General features: G+C 35.8%; 2 protein-coding genes across 2 annotated transcripts in view; both read left to right on the forward strand.

Moving 5' to 3' along the window:
• Window positions 1–14,346, forward strand: part of LOC133656266 (regulator of G-protein signaling 9-like) — a 35,726-nt gene extending 21,380 nt beyond the window's left edge. The window contains exons 9-17 of the mRNA XM_062057251.1: window positions 4,741–4,803; window positions 5,016–5,045; window positions 5,113–5,174; window positions 8,298–8,411; window positions 9,992–10,107; window positions 10,172–10,259; window positions 13,547–13,685; window positions 13,741–13,823; window positions 13,908–14,346. Coding sequence (XP_061913235.1) covers window positions 4,741–4,803; window positions 5,016–5,045; window positions 5,113–5,174; window positions 8,298–8,411; window positions 9,992–10,107; window positions 10,172–10,259; window positions 13,547–13,685; window positions 13,741–13,823; window positions 13,908–14,094 — 882 coding nt within the window. The 3' untranslated portion in view covers window positions 14,095–14,346. The remainder of the gene's footprint in view (window positions 1–4,740; window positions 4,804–5,015; window positions 5,046–5,112; window positions 5,175–8,297; window positions 8,412–9,991; window positions 10,108–10,171; window positions 10,260–13,546; window positions 13,686–13,740; window positions 13,824–13,907) is intronic.
• A 105-nt stretch (window positions 14,347–14,451) lies between these two features.
• LOC133656268 (regulator of G-protein signaling 9-like) lies at window positions 14,452–19,269 on the forward strand. Its single transcript, XM_062057252.1, has 3 exons — window positions 14,452–14,618; window positions 18,384–18,781; window positions 18,847–19,269. Exons 1-3 carry the CDS (start codon window positions 14,553–14,555, stop codon window positions 18,995–18,997), a joined length of 615 nt encoding a protein of 204 aa, XP_061913236.1. The 5' UTR covers window positions 14,452–14,552; the 3' UTR covers window positions 18,998–19,269.
• Window positions 19,270–20,002: the final 733 nt, after the last annotated feature.

Raw genomic sequence — 20,002 nt, forward strand, 5'->3', positions numbered from 1 at the left:
GAGAGTGCTGCTGTTTTTAAAGACCTTGTACAAAAAGGACGTCCAGAGATCCTAACGCCGCTGGTTTTAAGAAGTACTGCAAAAAAACAACAACAACCCCGTGTCAAATATCCTCTTTATGACAAGGGTGCTGTGATCTTCTAAAAAAAAAAAAAAAAACTACAACAAAAAAGCGGTTTAAAGATCTATTCAAAGATCATCTATTTGATTGGAGCGTTCTGCTGTTCATGAGGCGTACAGCAAAATGAAAGTGCAAAAACAAACTTGGTCAAAGATCGTTTTTATGAGAGGCGTGCTGATGGTTTCATGACGTACTGCAAAAAGGCTAGTCAAAGATCCTCTATTAGACAGGAGAGTGCTGCTGTTTTTAAAGACCTTGTACAAAAATGACGTCCAGAGATCCTAAAGCCGCTGGTTTTAAGAAGTACTGCAAAAAACAACAACAACCCCGTGTCAAATATCCTCTTTATGACAAGGGTGCTGTGATCTTCTAAAAAAAAAAAAAAAAAAAAACTACAACAAAAAAGCAGTTTAAAGATCTATTCAAAGATCATCTATTTGATTGGAGCGTGCTGCTGTTCATGAGGCGTACAGCAAAATGAAAGTGCAAAAACAAACTTGGTCAAAGATCGTTTTTATGACAAGAGTGCTGATGGTTTCATGAAGTACTGCACAAAGGCTAGTCAAAGATCCTCTATTAGACAGGAGAGTGCTGCTGTTTTTAAAGACCTTGTACAAAAAGGACGTCCAGAGATCATAACGCCGCTGGTTTTAAGAAGTACTGAAAAACAACAACAACAACCCCGTGTCAAATATCCTCTTTATGACAAGGGTGTTGTGATCTTCTAAAAAAAATTAAATAAATAAAAATAAAAAAACTACCACAAAAAAGCGGTTTAAAGATCTATTCAAAGATCATCTATTTGATTGGAGCGTTCTGCTGTTCATGAGGCGTGCAGCAAAAGGAAAGTGCAAAAACAAACTTGGTCAAAGATCGTTTTTATGACAGGAGTGCTGATGGTTTCATGAAGTACTGCAAAAAGGCTAGTCAAAGATCCTCTATTAGACAGGAGAGTGCTGCTGTTTTTAAAGACCTTGTACAAAAAGGACGTCCAGAGATCATAACGCCGCTGGTTTTAAGAAGTACTGCAAAAAAAACGTCAAATATCCTCTTTATGACAAGGGTGCTGTGATCTTCTAAAAATAAAAAATAAAAATACAACAAAAAAGCAGTTTAAAGATCTATTCAAAGATCATCTATTTGATTGGAGCGTTCTGCTGTTCATGAGGCGTACAGCAAAATGAAGGTGCAAAAACAAAATTGGTCAAAGATCGTTTTTATGACAGGAGTGCTGATGGTTTCATGAAGTACTGCAAAAAGGCTAGTCAAAGATCCTCTATTAGACAGGAGAGTGCTGCTGTTTTTAAAGACCTTGTACAAAAAGGACGTCCAGAGATCCTAACGCCGCTGGTTTTAAGAAGTACTGCAAAAAAAACGTCAAATATCCTCTTTATGACAAGGGTGCTGTGATCTTCTAAAAAAAAAAAAAAAAAAAAACTACAACAAAAAAGCAGTTTAAAGATCTATTCAAAGATCATCTATTTGATTGGAGCGTTCTGCTGTTCATGAGGCGTGCAGCAAAATGAAAGTGCAAAAACAAACTTGGTCAAAGATCGTTTTTATGGCAGGAGTGCTCATGGTTTCATGAAGTACTGCAAAAAGGCTAGTCAAAGATCCTCTATTTAGACAGGAGAGTGCTGCTGTTTTTAAAGACCTTGTACAAAAAAGACGTCCAGAGATCATAACGCCGCTGGTTTTAAGAAGAACTGCAAAAAAAACGTCAAATATCCTCTTTATGACAAGGGTGTTGTGATCTTCTAAAAAAAAAAAAAAAAAAAAAAAACTACAACAAAAAAGCAGTTTAAAGATCTATTCAAAGATCATCTATTTGATTGGAGCGTTCTGCTGTTCATGAGGCGTACAGCAAAATGAAAGTGCAAAAACAAAATTGGTCGAAGATCGTTTTTATGACAGGAGTGCTGATGGTTTCATGACGTACTGCAAAAAGGCTAGTCAAAGATCCTCTATTAGACAGGAGAGTGCTGCTGTTTTTAAAGACCTTGTACATAAATGACGTCCAGAGATCATAACGCCGCTGGTTTTAAGAAGTACTGCAAAAAAAAAACAACCACTCCGTGTCAAATATCCTCTTCATGAGAGGGTTGCTCTGATCTTCTAAAAAAATAAAATAAATACAAATAAAAAAACTACCACAAAAAAGCAGTTTAAAGATCTAGTCAAAGATCATCTATTTGATTGGAGTGTTCTGCTGTTCATGAGGCGTACAGCAAAATGAAAGTGCAAAAACAAACTTGGTCGAAGATCGTTATTATGACAGGAGTGCTGATGGTTTCATGAAGTACTGCAAAAAGGCTAGTCAAAGATCCTCTATTAGACAGGAGAGTGCTGCTGTTTTTAAAGACCTTGTACAAAAAGGACGTCCAGAGATCATAACGCCGCTGGTTTTAAGAAGTACTGCAAAACAACAACAACAACCCCGTGTCAAATATCCTCTTCATGACAAGGGTGCTGTGATCTTCTAAAAAAAAAAATTAAAAAAAAAAACTACAACAAAAAAGCAGTTTAAAGATCTATTCAAAGATCATCTATTTGATTGGAGCGTTCCGCTGTTCATGAGGCGTGCAGCAAAATGAAAATGCAAAAACAAACTTGGTCAAAGATCGTTTTTATGACAGGAGTGCTGATGGTTTCATGAAGTACTGCAAAAAGGCTAGTCAAAGATCCTCTATTAGACAGGAGAGTGCTGCTGTTTTTAAAGACCTTGTACAAAAAGGACGTCCAGAGATCATAACGCCGCTGGTTTTAAGAAGTACTGCAAAAAAAACGTCAAATATCCTCTTTATGACAAGGGTGCTGTGATCTTCTAAAAAAAAAAAAAAAAAAAAAAAAAACTACAACAAAAAAGCAGTTTAAAGATCTATTCAAAGATCATCTATTTGATTGGAGCGTTCTGCTGTTCATGAGACGTACAGCAAAATGAAAGTGCAAAAACAAACTTGGTCAAAGATCGTTTTTATGACAGGAGTGCTGATGGTTTCATGAAGTACTGCAAAAAGGCTAGTCAAAGATCCTCTATTAGACAGGAGAGTGCTGCTGTTTTTAAAGACCTTGTACAAAAAGGACGTCCAGAGATCATAACGCCGCTGGTTTTAAGAAGTACTGCAAAAAAACAACAACAACCCCGTGTCAAATATCCTCTTTATGACAAGGGTGCTGTGATCTTCTAAAAAAAAAAAAACTACAACAAAAAAGCAGTTTAAAGATCTAGTCAAAGATCATCTATTTGATTGGAGCGTGCTGCTGTTCATGAGGCGTACAGCAAAATGAAAGTGCAAAAACAAACTTGGTCGAAGATCGTTTTTATGACAGGAGTGCTGATGGTTTCATGAACTACTGCAAAAAGGCTAGTCAAAGATCCTCTATTAGACAGGAGAGTGCTGCTGTTTTTAAAGACCTTGTACAAAAAGGACGTCCAGAGATCCTAACGCCGCTGGTTTTAAGAAGTACTGCAAAAAAAACGTCAAATATCCTCTTTATGACAAGGGTGCTGTGATCTTCTAAAAAAAAAAAAAAAAAAAAACTACCACAAAAAAACAGTTTAAAGATCTATTCAAAGATCATCTATTTGATTGGAGCGTTCTGCTGTTCATGAGGCGTACAGCAAAATGAAAGTGCAAAAACAAACCTGGTCAAAGATCGTTTATATGACAGGTGTGCTGATGGTTTCATGAAGTACTGCAAAAAGGCTAGTCAAAGATCCTCTATTAGACAGGAGAGTGCTGCTGTTTTTAAAGACCTTGTACAAAAAAGGACGTCCAGAGATCCTAACGTCGCTGGTTTTAAGAAGTACTGCAAAAAAAACGTCAAATATCGTCTTTATGACAAGGTGCTGTGATCTTCTAAAAAAAAAAAAAAAAACTACAACAAAAAAGCAGTTTAAAGATCTATTCAAAGATCATCTATTTGATTGGAGCGTTCTGCTGTTCATGAGGCGTACAGCAAAATGAAGGTGCAAAAACAAACTTGGTCGAAGATCGTTTTTATGACAGGAGTGCTGATGGTTTCATGAAGTACTGCAAAAAGGCTAGTCAAAGATCCTCTATTTGACAGAAGTGCTCTGCTTTTCATGGACTTACTTAAAAAAAAAAACCCCACACAAATCAAAGATCCTGCTGGGTTTTTTTTAAGAATGATTGCAAAAAAAAAAATGGTAGTCAAAGATCCTCTCTGCTTTTGGTAAAGACTGACTGCGAAAACAGTAGTCAAAGATCCTTTATTTGACAGGTGTGCTCTGCTGTTCATAAGCACGTGTGAAAACCAAATACTTGTCATAGATCCTCTATTGGACAAGGGTGCGCTCTTTATTTTAAATCTACTACAGAATGTTGGTCAAAGATCCACTAAATTACAGAAGTCCTGCTGGCTTTCAGGAAGAAGTACTGCAAAAAGGGCTCGTCAAAGATTGTCTATTTGACTGTAAAAAGTGAATTACTGTAAAAAAAACCCTAATACTTTACTATTTTTGTTGTTTTTCATTACACTTGTCAAAGATCCTTTATATGACAAGGGCGCTCTGTTTAAAAAAATGGTGTTTTAAAAAAGCTGGTCAAAGATCCTCTATATGTCATTTCTGAACTGTGACGTTGTTGCGTGTGCAGCCGGGCACGGTGAGCGCCATGGATTACGGACTGGATCGGCGAGTAGACCCTAACGCAGACGAGGTAACAGGTGAGTGATCTTGCCGGACAATAAAATGTTTATTTTCCTTCCCTTCTTTCTTTTAATACACTTTCTTTTTTCTCCTGTCTTCTTTTTCTTCCGCAGGCTTTTCTCTTTCTCTAACGCGGTCGCCAGCATGTCAATGTGTTCACTCTAAATCCCTCAGAGTGGGACTTCTGGCCTCTCATCCTATCTGTGTTTGTCCTCCTTGCAGGCCAAAACGCCCGACTACTACGAGAGAATGGTGAGCATCCGATTTCCTTTTAGGCGTCATTTGTGTCTATTTCTCAACTGCTGCTCTTCCCGCGTAGATGATCTTCACCCAGCAGTCCATCATGCGGCCCAGAGTCAAGTCGTCGGTGTCCATTGGCGCGTAAGTTGTGCTTTTACACTCCTAACCACCAGGGGGCAGCATAATGTGTTACAATGTAGACCAAACGTGAATATAAAGAACACTATTTGTGTCTTTATTACAGGAGCTTTTTTTTTAACACTGAATTTATGTAACCATTTTTTATTTTCTATTTTGCGAATTATTTATTTTTAACATCAAATCATGCTGACAATTTCAATGAATAAAAAATGTGTGAGCAAAATTTGTTTGTCCAAATGCAGTGTTTTAAAATACAGTGTCTAAAAATTCAGTGTAAGAAAAAGATGTGTATTAAAGTTCAGTGTAAAAAAATTAAGTGTCGAAAGTTTCAGTGTGGAAAAATGAAATGTAAAAAAAAATTATGTGTAAAAAAATATCAGTGTATTAAAATTCAGTGTAAAAAAATTAAGTGTCGAAAGTTTCAGTGTGAAAAAATGAAATGTAAAAAAATTCTATGTAAAATAAATAATCAGTGTAAAAAAAAAATCAGTGTAAAAAAATTAAGTGTAAAAGAATTAAGTGTCGAAAGTTTCAGTGTGAAAAAATGAAATGTAAAAAAATTCAGGGTAAAAAAAAAATCAGTGTAAAAAAATGAATACAAATAAAACAATTAAGTGTCGAAAGATTCAGTGTGAAAAAATGTAATGTAAAAAAATTCAGTGTAAAAAAAAATCAGTGTATTAAAATTCAGTGTAAAAAAATGAAATGTAAAAAAATTCAGTGTAAAAATATATCAGCGTATTAAAATTCAGTGTAAAAAAATTAAGTGTCGAAAGATTCAGTGTGAAAAAATTAAATGTAAAAAAATTCAGTGTATTAAAATTCAATGTAAAAAAATTAAGTGTCGAAAGATTCAGTGTAAAAAATTAAGTGTCTTAAGATTCAGAGAAAAACAATAAAGTGTCGAAAGATTCAGTGTAAAAAATTAAGTGTCGAAAGATTCAGTGTAAAAAAAATGAAGTGTCGAAAGATTCAGTGTCAAAAAATTAAATGTAAAAAAATTCATTGTATTGAAAATCAGTGTAAAAAAATTAAGTGTCGAAAGATTCAGTGTAAAAAATTAAGTGTAAAAAAATTCAGTTTATTAAAATTCAATGTAAAAAAATTAAGTGTCGAAAGATTCAGTGTAAAAAATTAAGTGTCGAAAGATTCAGTGTAAAAAAAATGAAGTGTCAAAAGATTCAGTGTGAAAAAATTAAATGTAAAAAAATTCAGTGTATTGAAAATCAGTGTAAAAAAATTAAGTGTCGAAAGATTCAGTGTAAAAAATTAAGTGTAAAAAAATTCAGTTTATTAAAATTCAATGTAAAAAAAATTAAGTGTCGAAAGATTCAGTGTAAAAAATTAAGTGTCTTAAGATTCAGAGAAAAACAAAGTGTCGAAAGATTCAGTGTAAAAAATTAAGTGTCGAAAGATTCAGTGTAAAAAATTAAGTGTAAAAAAATTCAGTTTATTAAAATTCAATGTAAAAAAAATTAAGTGTCGAAAGATTCAGTGTAAAAAATTAAGTGTCTTAAGATTCAGAGAAAAACAATAAAGTGTCGAAAGATTCAGTGTAAAAAATTAAGTGTCGAAAGATTCAGTGTAAAAAAAATGAAGTGTCAAAAGATTCAGTGTCAAAAAATTAAATGTAAAAAATTTCAGTGTATTGAAAATCAGTGTAAAAAAATTAAGTGTCGAAAGATTCAGTGTAAAAAATTAAGTGTCGAAAGATTCAGTATAAAAAATTAAGTGTCCAAAGATTCAGTGTGAAAAAATTCAATGTAAAAAAATTCTGCGTAGAAAAATCAGTGTAAAAAAATTAAGTGTTGAAAGATTCAGTGTAAAACAATTAAGTGTCGAAAGAGTCAGTGTGAAAAAATTAAATGTAAAAAAATTCAGTGTATTGAAAATCAGTGTAAAAAAATTAAGTGTCGAAAGATTCAGTGTAAAAAATTAAGTGTCGAAAGATTCAGTATAAAAAATTAAGTGTCCAAAGATTCAGTGTGAAAAAATTCAATGTAAAAAAATTCTGCGTAGAAAAATCAGTGTAAAAAAATTAAGTGTTGAAAGATTCAGTGTAAAACAATTAAGTGTCGAAAGAGTCAGTGTGAAAAAATTACATGTAAAAAAATTCAGTGTAAAAAAAAAAATCAGTGTATTAAAATTTAGTGTAAAAAAATTAAGTGTCGAAAGTTTCAGTTTGAAAAAATTAAATGTAAAAAAATTCATTTATTATTTATTTATAGTGTATTAAAATTCAATGTAAAAAAATTAAGTGTTGAAAGATTCAGTGTGAAAAAAAAATGTCAAGAAATTCAGGGTAAAAAATAAATCATTGTATTTAAAATCAGTGTAAAAAATTAAGTGTCGAAAGATTCAGTGTAAAAAAATTAAGTGTCGAAAGATTCAGTGTAAAACAGTTAAGTGTCGAAAGATTCAGTGTTAAAAAATGTAATGTAAAAAAATTTCAGTGTATTAAAATTCAATGTAAAAACATGAAGTGTCGAAAGATTCAGTGTCAAAAAATTAAATGTAAAAAAACTCAGTGTATTGAAATTCAGTGTAAAAAAATTCAGTGTCAAAAGATTCAGTATAAAAAATGAAGTGTCTGAAGATTCAATGTGAAAAAATTAAATTTATAAAACATTTTTTGCACTGAATTTTTTTGCACTAATTTTTTTACACTGAATTCTTTTACACCATTTTTTTTACTCTCAATTTTCACACACTGAATTTTTACGCTGAATTCTTCTACACAATATTTTTACTCTTAATTTTCATACACTGATATTTTTCTGCATTACATTTTTTTTTACACACATTTGTTTTTACACTGAATATTTTTTTACTTACATTTTTCCACACAGATTTTTTTTTTACATTGAATTTTTACAAACACTGAAATTTTACACAATTGATTTTAAAGCAAAATATTTTAACAGACACATTTTTTTTTTTAAAACACAAACTTTCCTCACAAATTGGATGCAATGAAATCGTCAGCATAATTTGATGTAAAAAAAAAAATCAGGTTTCAAATTTGGAGTGCAAAAAATTCTGTTAAAAAAAACCCTTTCCTAACAAAGACATAAATCAAACTCCATTACTCCACTAAACATACCAAGACGCCCCCACTTGCAGATTGGTGAAGTACTGCGCCACCTACAAAAGCCACGACCCCTTCCTGTCCAAGTGTCTGCCCAGCAACCCGTGGCTCACCGATGACGCCACCTACTGGACCCTGAACATGCCCAAGTAAGCACCTTGCAAACCATTCACATATTTACAAACCCCAAAACCAGTGAAGTTGTCACGTTGGGTAAATGGTAAATAAAAACAGAATACAATGATTTGCAAATCCTTTTCAACTTATATTCAATTGAATAGACTGCAAAGACAAGATATTTCACGTTCAAACTGGTTATTTTTTGCAAATATTAGCTCATTTGGAATTTGATGCCTGCAACATGTTTCAAAAAAGCTGGCACGAGTGGCAAAAAAGACTGAGAAAGTTGAGGAATGCTCATCAAACACTTATTTGGAACATCCCCACAGGTGAACGGGCTAATTGGGAACAGGTGGGCGCCATGATTGGGTATAAAAGCAGCTTCCATGAAATGCTCAGTCGTTCACAAACAAGGACGGGGGTCGAGGGTCACCACTTTGTCAACAAATGCCTGAGCAAATTGTCCAACAGGTTAAGAACAACATTTCTCAACCACGCTATTGCAAGGAATTTAGGGATTTCACCAAGGTTCAGAGAATCTGGAGAAATCACCGCGCGTAAGCGATGATATTACGCACCTTGGATCCCCTGCATCAAAAAGCCACATCGGTGTGTAAAGGATATCACCACATGGGCTCAGGAACGCTTCAGAAAACCACTGTCAGTAACTACAGTTGGTCGCTACATCTGTAAGTGCAAGTTAAAACTCCAATATGCAAAACCAAAGTCATTTATAGATTTAGACTTAGACAAACTTTAATGATCCACAAGGGAAATTGTTCAACACAGTAGCTCAGTTACAATGATGGAAAGGAACATGCAGGTATAAATAGACTAATATAGCTATAAACATTTTTTTTTATCAACAACACCCAGAAGAGCCGCCTGAACTCATCTAAGATGGACTGATGCAAAGTGGAAAAGTGTTCTGTGGCCTGACGAGTCCACATTTCAAATTGTTTCTGGAAACTGTGGACGTCGTGTCCTCCGGAACAAAAAGGAAAAGAACCATCCGGATTGTTCTAGGTGCAAAGTTCAAAAGCCAGCCTCTGTGATGGTGTAGGGGTGTATTAGTGCCCAAGACATGGGTAACTTACACATCTGTGAAGGCGCCATTAATGCTGAAAGGTACATACAGCTTTTGGAGCAACATATGTTGCCATCCGAGCAACGTTACCATGGACGCCCCTGCTTATTTCAGCAAGACGATGCCAAGCCACGTGTTACAACAGCGTGGCTTCGTAGTAAAAGAGTGCGGGTACTAGACCGGCCTGCCTGTAGTCCAGACCTGTCTACCATTAAAATACCTAAAATACCACAAGGGAGACCCCCGGACTGTTGAACAACTTAAGCTGTACATCAAGCAAGAATGGGAAAGAATTCCACCTGAGAAGCTTCAAAAATGTGTCTCCTCAGTTCCTAAACGTGTACTGAGTGTTGTTAAAAGGAAAGGCCATGTAACACAGTGGTAAAAATGCCCCCGTGACAACTTTTTTGCAACGTGTCGCCGCCATTAAATTCTAAGTTCATGATTATTTACCATTGACACAACGTGGCAACTTCACTGGTTTTGGGTTTATTATGACTTGTTTGACCTGCTGTGTGGCAGCGTGGAGACGCCCACCAAGATGCGCGTGGAGCGCTGGACCTTCAGCTTCGGCGAGCTCCTCTCGGACCCGCGAGGCCGGGACGACTTCAAGCGCTTCCTGAAGAAGGAGTTCAGCGGTACGGCGGCCAGGCGGCGACTTGATTGTCGCGGCACTTTTCATCACAGACGCTTCTTCCACAGGCGAAAACTTGGCGTTCTGGGAAGGCTGCGAGGATTTAAAGTGGGGCACGGCCGCCACCATGAGGGAGAAAGCTGAGCAGATCTACAAGTAATGTCCTCCATCTTAAGTACAGTGTGCTGGTTGCATAGTCCTGGGCAGGGGCTGCACGAGTGCCGCCAGTGCGATCATAGTCCCGGGCAGGGGCTGCACGAGTGCCGCCGGCCCTCACCGACTACTCTAAAGTATATCCAAGTTACTTTTTGTGCCATTGGAACAGCTTCCATTCTTCTGGGAAGACCTTTGTGTGCCTGTATAGATGTTAATCGGGGTTTAGGTCTAGGTTCAAGTGGACTTAAGCGCTCTAGTAGTCCAACCTGTTTTCCTCTTCTCTTGCTTCGACATAGATGCGTCCGCCATACTCTGTGACACTCTTTTTATTTATGGGTCGCTGTTTGAGACATATTTCACATTTATTGTGTGTGAGCGCATTTCACCAGTGTGTTAGCATTTCACCAGTGTGTTAGCATTTCACCAGTGTGTTAGCATTTCACTAGTGTGTGTGTGAGCATTTCACTAGTGTGTGTGTGAGCATTTCACTAGTGTGTTAGCATTTCACTAGTGTGTGTGTGAGCAATTCACTAGTGTGTGAGCATTTCACTAGTGTGTTAGCATTTCACCAGTGTAAGAGAATTTCACTAGTGTGTTAGCATTTCACTAGTGTGTTAGCATTTCACTAGTATGTGAGAATTTCACTAGTGTGTTAGCATTTCACTAGTATGTGAGAATTTCACTAGTGTGTTAGCATTTCACCAGTTTGTTTGCATTTCACTAGTGTGTTAGCATTTCACTAGTGTGTTAGGATTTCACTAGTATGTGAGCATTTCACTAGTGTGTTAGCATTTCACCAGTTTGTTAGCATTTCACCAGTGTGTTAGCATTTCACCAGTGTGTTAGGATTTCACTAGTATGTGAGCATTTCACTAGTGTGTTAGCATTTCACTAGTATGTGAGCATTTCACTAGTGTGTTAGCATTTCACCAGTTTGTTAGCATTTCACCAGTGTGTTTGTTAGCATTTCACCAGTGTCACACTAGTGTGTGAATTTCACTAGTGTGTTAGCATTTCACTAGTGTGTCAGTAATTCACTAGTGTGTGAGCATTTCACTAGTGTGTTAGCATTTTACCAGTGTAAGAGAATTTCACTAGTGTGTTAGCATTTCACTAGTGTGTGAGCATTTCACTAGTGTGTTAGCATTTCACCAGTGTGTTAGGATTTCACTAGTATGTGAGCATTTCACTAGTGTGTTAGCATTTCAGTAGTGTGTAAGCATTTCACTAGTGTGTTAGCATTTCACCAGTGTGTTAGGATTTCACTAGTATGTGAGCATTTCACTAGTGTGTTAGCATTTCAGTAGTGTGTAAGCAATTCACTAGTGTGTGAGCATTTCACTAGTGTGTTAGCATTTCACTTGTGTGTTAGCATTTCACTAGTGTGTTAGCATTTCACTAGTATGTGAGCATTTCACTAGTGTGATAGCATTTCACCAGTTTGCTAGCATTTCACCAGTGTGTTAGCATTTCACTAGTGTGTTAGCATTTCACTAATGTGTTAGCATTTCACTAGTATGTGAGCATTTCACTAGTGTGTTAGCATTTCACCAGTTTGTTAGCATTTCACCAGTGTGTTAGCATTTCACCAGTGTGTTAGGATTTCACTAGTATGTGAGCATTTCACTAGTGTGTTAGCATTTCACTAGTGTGTGAGCTTTTCACCAGTGTGTTAGCATTAGTTTGTGTGAACATTTCACCAGAGTTTGTGTGAACATTTCACCAGTGTTTGTGTGAACATTTCACCAGTGTTTGCGTGAACATTTAACCAGTGTTTGTGTGAACATTTCACGAGTGTTTGCGTGAACATTTCACCAGTGTTTGTGTGAACATTTCAACAGTGTTTGTGTGAACATTTCACCAGTCTTAGTGTGCACATTTCACTAGTGTTTGTGTGAACATTTCACCAGTGTTTGTGTGAACTTTTCACCAGTATTTGTGTGAATATTTCACCAGTGTGTGTGATTGCATTTCACTAGTGTTTGTGTGAATATTTCACTAGTGTGTGTGATTGCATTTCACTAGTGTGTGCGCAATTTACTAGTGTGTGTGTGTGTGTGCGCGTGTGTGTGTGTGAGCATTTCACCACTGCGTCTGTGCAATTCACTAGTGTGTGTGAGTATTTCACTACTGTGTGTGTGCAATTTACTAGTGTGTGTGAGCATTTCACTAGTGTGTGATTGCATTTCACTAGTGTGTGATTGCATTTCACTAGTGTATGTGTGAATATTTCACTAGTGTGTGTGATTGCATTTCACTAGTGTGTGCGCAATTATAGTGTGTGTGTGTGTGCGTGTGTGTGTGTGTGTGTGTGTGTGAGCATTTCACTACTGCGTCTGTGCAATTCACTAGTGTGTGTGAGTATTTCACTACTGTGTGTGTGCAATTTACTAGTGTGTGTGAGCATTTCACTAGTGTGTGATTGCATTTCACTAGTGTATGTGTGAATATTTCACTAGTGTGTGTGATTGCATTTCACTAGTGTGTGCGCGCAATTATAGTGTGTGTGTGTGTGTGTGTGTGTGTGTGTGTGTGTGTGTGCGTGTGTGTGTGCGTGTGTGTGTGTGTGAGCATTTCACTACTGCGTCTGTGCAATTCACTAGTGTGTGTGAGTATTTCACTACTGTGTGTGTGCAATTTACTAGTGTATGTGAGCATTTCACTAGTGTGTGTGAGCATTTCACTAGTGTGTGTGAAAATTTCACTAGTGTGTGTGTGTGTGTGTGTGTGTGTGTGTGTGTGTGTGTGTGTGTGTGTGTGTGTGCAATTAACTAGTGTGTGTGATCATTTCACTACTGTGTGTGTGCAATTAACTAGATTGTGTGAGCAATTCCCTACTGTGTGTGTGAGCGGTTCACTACTGTGTTAGTGAGCATTTCACTAGTGTGTGTGTGTGTGCAATTAACTAGTGTGTGTGATAATTTCACTACTGTGTGTGTGCAATTAACTAGTGTGTGTGAGCAATTCCCTACTGTGTGTGTGAGCGGTTCACTACTGTGTTAGTGAGCATTTCACTAGTGTGTGTGTGAGCATTTCACTAGTGTGTGTGTGTGCAATTCACTAGTGTGTGTGAGCATTTAACTAGTGTGTGTGAGCATTTCACTAGTGTGTGTGTGTGTGTGTGTGTGTGTGTGTGTGTGTGTGTGTGTGTGTGTGTGTGTGTGTGTGTGTGTGTGTGTGTGTGTGTGCAATTAACTAGTGTGTGTGAGCATTTAACTAGTGTGTTTGAGAGAGTTAAAAGGGAATTAGTCAGTGTCATAATTATTGGCGTCCATCACCTCTCCCAGGACCTTCCTGGCCCGCGGCGCCCCCCGCTGGATCAACATTGACGGCAAGACGATGGAGATCACGGTGAGCAGCCTGAAGCATCCTCACAGATACGTGCTGGACGCCGCCCAGACGCACATCTACATGCTGATGAAGAAGGTCAGTACGCACACGTCCTTGAAGAAAAGCTTCTCAGAGACTCTGCCCCCTGCAGGACTCGTACGGCCGCTACATGAAGTCTCAGGTGTTCAAGGACACCTTGAAGAAGGCGCTCGTCCCCGAGGAGCACAAGTTCACGTAAGCGCCGTCCCGTCCCGTCCCGTCCCGTCCCACTCTTGTCGTCCCCGTCCCCTTCTGACGACCCCCTTCTTGCTCCGCCAGCGACGCCCAGCTGGAGCAGAACGCCAAGAACCGGCGTCCCAGCGTCAGCCCCATCATCCTGCGGCAGCAGGAGCTGGAGGAGCGCGCCAAGATGGCCGCCAACGCGCCCGTGGACATCACGCAGGTCATGAGCAAACTCAGCAAGCAGCGGAAGGGGGACGCCCCGCCCCTTCCGCCCAGGAAATGACCATCAATTCCAATATCATGACATTTTTTATCAGCGCGCGGACGGGTGGACGTAACTGCAGTTCACCCACCTGTCCACTAGGTAGAGCCATTACACCGTAACACGCTTAAATAGCGCCAACTTAAAAGTGCTAACATTCCCAGTCCACGTCAACATGTTTCTTGTCCGTCTTTTTGTTGGAGTCCATGCATGCTCTTGTACTTGTCTGCTGTCCACCTCATCAGTCGCCACTAATAAAACGTCCAGCAAGCCCCTCATCTGTCCGTGCCGTCACTCCCTCTCGTCTCCAGTCCTCCTCCGCCGTCCCCCGGATGTTGTTGGCGACGGCGAATTTGATGGGAGGGGAAAAAAAACAAAACGTAAGGAAGATTCTGTTATCTCACATTAATGTGTAATTACATGGTCTACCAGCAGAGGGCACCATTGCAGTACCATGGTGTTACGTTGCATTACATTATATGTGTTTATTTATTGCAGGGGTGTCCAAACTTTTTCCTCTGAGGGATGCACACGGAAAAATCCAAGTATGCGGCGACCATTTTGATATTTTTCATTTTCAAACTAGATTTATTTTATTTACTTTAGAGCTGCCCTCAAGCTTACCCGGAAGGGTCTCAGTTATAAAAAATTTAAAAAATAATTCAAATGTATTATTATTTAAAAAATGTTAACGCTTAAATCTCTAGATCAACTTCATATCTATTAATCGATATAAAGTTAAAAAATTTTAAAAAAATGTTTTATGCCTTTTTTGTAAAGGAAAACCCTGTTTTTTTTAAATGGCAAAAACACAAAATATGTAATATATTTTATATATTATGTAATATTCCCCCCCCCAAAAAAAAAAAATCAAAAGTGGAATATATGGGAGCTTTAAAAGGTCAACAATTCATAACACATTGGTTTTGATTCATTATTTTTTTTTTAACAATGACAGTTAAAAAAAATCCCACTAAAATAATTGGGGACCCAAAAGGGCCCCACTCATAAAAGTGCTCAAAATAAGTTATACATTTTTATTTTATTTTATATATTTTTTTCTTTTAAAGCTTGAATCTGTAGATCAACTTCAGACCTATCTGTGAATTATAAGTTTTTCTTTTTAATGCCCTTTTTGTCAAAGAAAACTTTATGGCAAAAACACAAAATATGTAATATTTCCCCCCCCCAAAAAACATTTCAAAAGTGGAATATCTGATGTGAAGTAATTGGAGCTTTAAATAGGTCAATAATTCATAACAACATTTTTTGAGCAATGACAGTTAAAAAAAAAAATCCCACTAAAATTATTGGGCACCCAAAAGGGCCCCACTCATAAAAGTGATTTATTATTATTATTATTATTATTTATTTTCGTATTTTTTCTTTTAACGCTTAAATCTCTAGATCAACTTCAGACCTATCAATCTATATAAAGTAAACATTTTTAAAAAAATGTTTTATGCCTTTTTTTGTAAAGGAAAACCCTGTTTTTTATGGCAAAAAAAACAAAATATCGAACATTTCCCCCTCAAAAAATTCAAAAGTGGAATATTTGATGTGAAGTAAGGCGCTTTAAAAAGGTCAATAATTCATAACACATTAAGTTTTTGATGGTTAAAAACAAAATACCACTAAAATTATTGGGGACCCAAAAGGGCCCCACTCATTAGTGTTATTATTATTCATTTATGTTTTCTTTTAACGCTTAAATCTTTAGATCAGCTTCAGACCTATAAATCGATATGAAGTTAAAAAAGTGTTTTTTATGTTTTATGGAATATTTGATGTGAAGTACCTAGAACCTTGAATAGATCAATAATTCATAACATTTACTTTGATTCGTTTTTTTTAGTTTTTTTTTTAGCAATGACAGTTTTAAAAATCCCACTAAAATCCTTGGGGACCTGAAAGGGCTCTTCTCATAAAAGTGTTAAAAATAAGTTAGACATATATTTTTTCTACTTTTATTGCTTAAATACCAAGATCAACTTCAGATCTATCCGTCGGTTATAATTTAAATTTTTTTTTTTTTTTTTTGTCTGTTTAATGCCCTTTTTGTCATAGAAAACTTAGTTTTTTAATGGCAAACATACAAAATATGCAATGTTTTCCCTAAAAACATTACAAAGTATATAATTGATGTGAAGTAATTGGAGCCTTGAATAGGTCAATAATTCATAACATTTATTTTTTATTTATTTTTTATTTTATCTATTCATAAAAGTGTTAAAAATAAGTCATACATATATATATGTTTTTTTTGTTTGTTGTTTTTTTCCTTTTAACCTTCAAGTCTCTAAAATAAGTCAACTTCAGATCTATCCATCGATTACAAGTAATTTTTTATTTTTTTTATTTTTATTTTTTTGTTTTATGCCTTTTTTTTGGAAAAAGAAGACTTTCTTGTGACAATATACAATATTTCCCCCAAAAAATATATCAAAGTACAATATTTGATGTGTAGTAATTGGAGCCTTGAATAGGCCAATAATTCACAACATTTATTTTGATGTATTATTATTTAAACAATGACACTAAAACTCTTGGGGGACCCAAAAAAGCCCCACTCATAAAAGTGTTAAAATTAAGTAATACAATTTATATATATATATATATATATATATATATATATATATATATATATATATATATATATATATATATATATATATATATATATATATATATATATATATTACATACACACATCATATATATATATATATATTACATACATACACACATTATATATATATATATATATATATATATATATATATATATATATATATATAAATATTTTAAAAAAATATATATATATGTATGTATATATATATATATATATATATATATATATATATATATATATATATATATATATATATATATGTATGTATATATATATATATATATATATATATATATATATATATATATATATATACATGTATATGTATATATATATATATATATATATATATATATATACATGTATATGTATATATATATATATATATATATATATATATATATATATATATATATATATATATATATATATATATATATATATATATATATATATATATATACATGTATATGTGTATATATATATATATATATATATATATATACATGTATATGTATATATATATATATATATATATATATATATAATGTGTGTATGTATGTATGTATATAAATAAAGGTGTATATAAATATTTATATATATATATATATATATATATATATATATATATATATATATATATATATATATATATATATATATATATATATATATATATATATATATAATGTGTGTATGTATGTATGTATATAAATAAAGGTGTATATAAATATTATATATATATATATATATATATATATATATATATATATATATATATATATATATATATATATATATATATATATATATATATATATATATATATTAATCTTTTTTGTTTTTTTTGTAACTTTTAACCTTAAAGTTTTTAGAATAGGCTATCCGTCGATTATAAGTGTTTATTTATTTTATTTTATTTTTGTTTTGTTTTGTTTGTTTTATGCCATTTTTGTAAAAAAAAAAAGACTTTCTTATGACAAACACATAAAATATACATTATTTTCCCCATGTGAAGTAATTGGAGCCTTCAATAGGCAAATAATGTTAAGTGTTAAAAATAAGTCATATATATATATATATATATATATATATATATATATATATATATATATATATATATATATATATATATATATATATATATATATATATATATATATATATATATATATATAATTTTTTTTTAAACTTTTAACCTTCAAGTCTCTAGAATAGGTCAACTTCAGAACTGTCGATTACAAGTATTTATTGATTTATTTTTTAAATGTTTTTTTTTGGTTGTTCTATGCCCTTTTTTGTAAAAAGTAGACTTTCTTATGATTAAAATATTCCCCCCCCAAATTTTTTTCAAAATATAATATTTGATGTGAAGTAATTGGAGCCTTGAATAGCTCAATAATTCATAACAACATTGATTTTAATTCTTTTTTTTTTTTTGAGGAATGTCAGTTTTAAAGAAGAAAACATGACAACTTAGTTTATTATAGAGTCAACATTGCAACTTTTTATTGTTCCATTTCACATTTTAGCTCTTTTTAATGTTTTTTTTAACTAGTATTTTGAGAAAGTGCCCCCCCGGGCAGCACTTTGGACACCTGGGATTTACTGTGATCGCTCAGAACACATTTGACTTTTTCGGACTGACTCTCTCTCCTCTTGACCTTTGAACCCACAGCTCTGCCGCTTCACCACCCCCATGCCCCACCTGGCCGTCTACTCCGGCCTCGCCGACTCCCCCTCCACCAACGCCTCGTCCTCCCTCTCCATCCTGGCCCACCCCCCGGCCTGCCCGTCCCCCATCAGCGTGGCGCTGGACAGCACCTCCGCCTCCGAGCGGCGAGCGGAACCGGGCGAAGCGGACCGTGACGGCGAGGTCCGGACCCCCGCCGAGGGCAACGCGTGCAAGTCCAAAATGGCGCTGTTCCTGCGGCGGCTGCTGAGGCGAGGATGCGGGCCGTCCGCCGTCTTCGCCAACCTGTCCCCCAAATGCAACTCGGCCGCCGGGGCGGGGGGGCGGATCCAGCCCATCAGCCCGGACCCGACCAGCCAGGCCCCGCCCAGGAGGGTCGGCAAGTGAGTGGTGCAGATCCGGACACGTAAACCCAAACGTTTATTTCTCCTTGTTGTCTGCACGCCAGTTTCTTCCAGATCAAAGTGGACATCCCCCCGGAGTGTCGCATCTACCCCATCGAGTCCGAGGACGAGGAGGACGAGAACCGAGCCGCTCTCGGGGCCAAGGAGATCATCTGCCCCTGGGAGAGCCTCACTTCTCAGAACGGGACCGGCTAATCACAAGGTACCGGACGGGTTGTTCAATTAGGGTCCTCACATTCCACCTCAGAGACTAAAATACTCCAACGTGCCCTCCAATGTTTGCTAGTTTGAATGTCCAAACTGTCTCAATGGCTCTCTGGAGCAGGGCCGGCCCCTGGCATAAACACTGTTCTTTAGGGGCCACAGCCACTGGAGGAGCATGATATGGTGACCGGTCACGTCGCTAGCTGCTTGTCGTGCTCTGCATTTGTTCAACGGTGTGTCAAAATATCATTTTTAATAGTTTTAGTTGGCTTTTAGCAGCATCCATTCAAAAGCCCATTAAGATAATTGCTAATTTAGCAGCGCTTTAAAAGCTGTGATGGTGACGGATTTAAGGCCGTATTCCTGGAACGTCCATACTATTAAAGTTTATATTTTAGCCGAACCTTTTCCCTAAAGATATAATGTCTAAAAAACATGTATTCTTTCAGATTTTTTGCCCATTTATTGTGTTTTGTTTACTTTTACAATTAATGCCAAATCGGCATAGCAGTTTTGAATGGACTTCACTGCGATAAGAGATCTGAGACACTTTTCCTTTCCCCTCGGACCAATAAACTTATGTTTTCCCTTTTCATATAAACTTTGTACAAGTTGGACATTATTTCTAATATAAACACGTGACGGTACTTTTTAACATCAAGAACAAGTAATATTAATGACCCAAATGGGGCCACAAACAAATGATTGTTTAGGGCCACAAAAAGCCCAAAACACCAGTAAATGCTCGTAAATCCCTGGAAAATCGTTTAGGGCCACAAGCACCATGATATGGTGACAGGTCACATCGCTAGCTGCTTGTCGTGCTCTGCATTTGTTCAACGGTGTGTCAAAATATCAGTTTTAATAGTTTTAGTTTGCTTTAAGCAGCGTCCATTCAAAAGCCCATTAAGATAATTGCTAATTTAGCGGCGCTTTAAAAGCTGTGATGGTGACAGATTTAAGGCCGTATTCCTAAAACTTCCATACTATTCAGGT

The sequence above is a fragment of the Entelurus aequoreus genome, linkage group LG08 (genome assembly GCF_033978785.1).
Source record: "Entelurus aequoreus isolate RoL-2023_Sb linkage group LG08, RoL_Eaeq_v1.1, whole genome shotgun sequence".
Taxonomy (NCBI): domain Eukaryota; kingdom Metazoa; phylum Chordata; class Actinopteri; order Syngnathiformes; family Syngnathidae; genus Entelurus; species Entelurus aequoreus.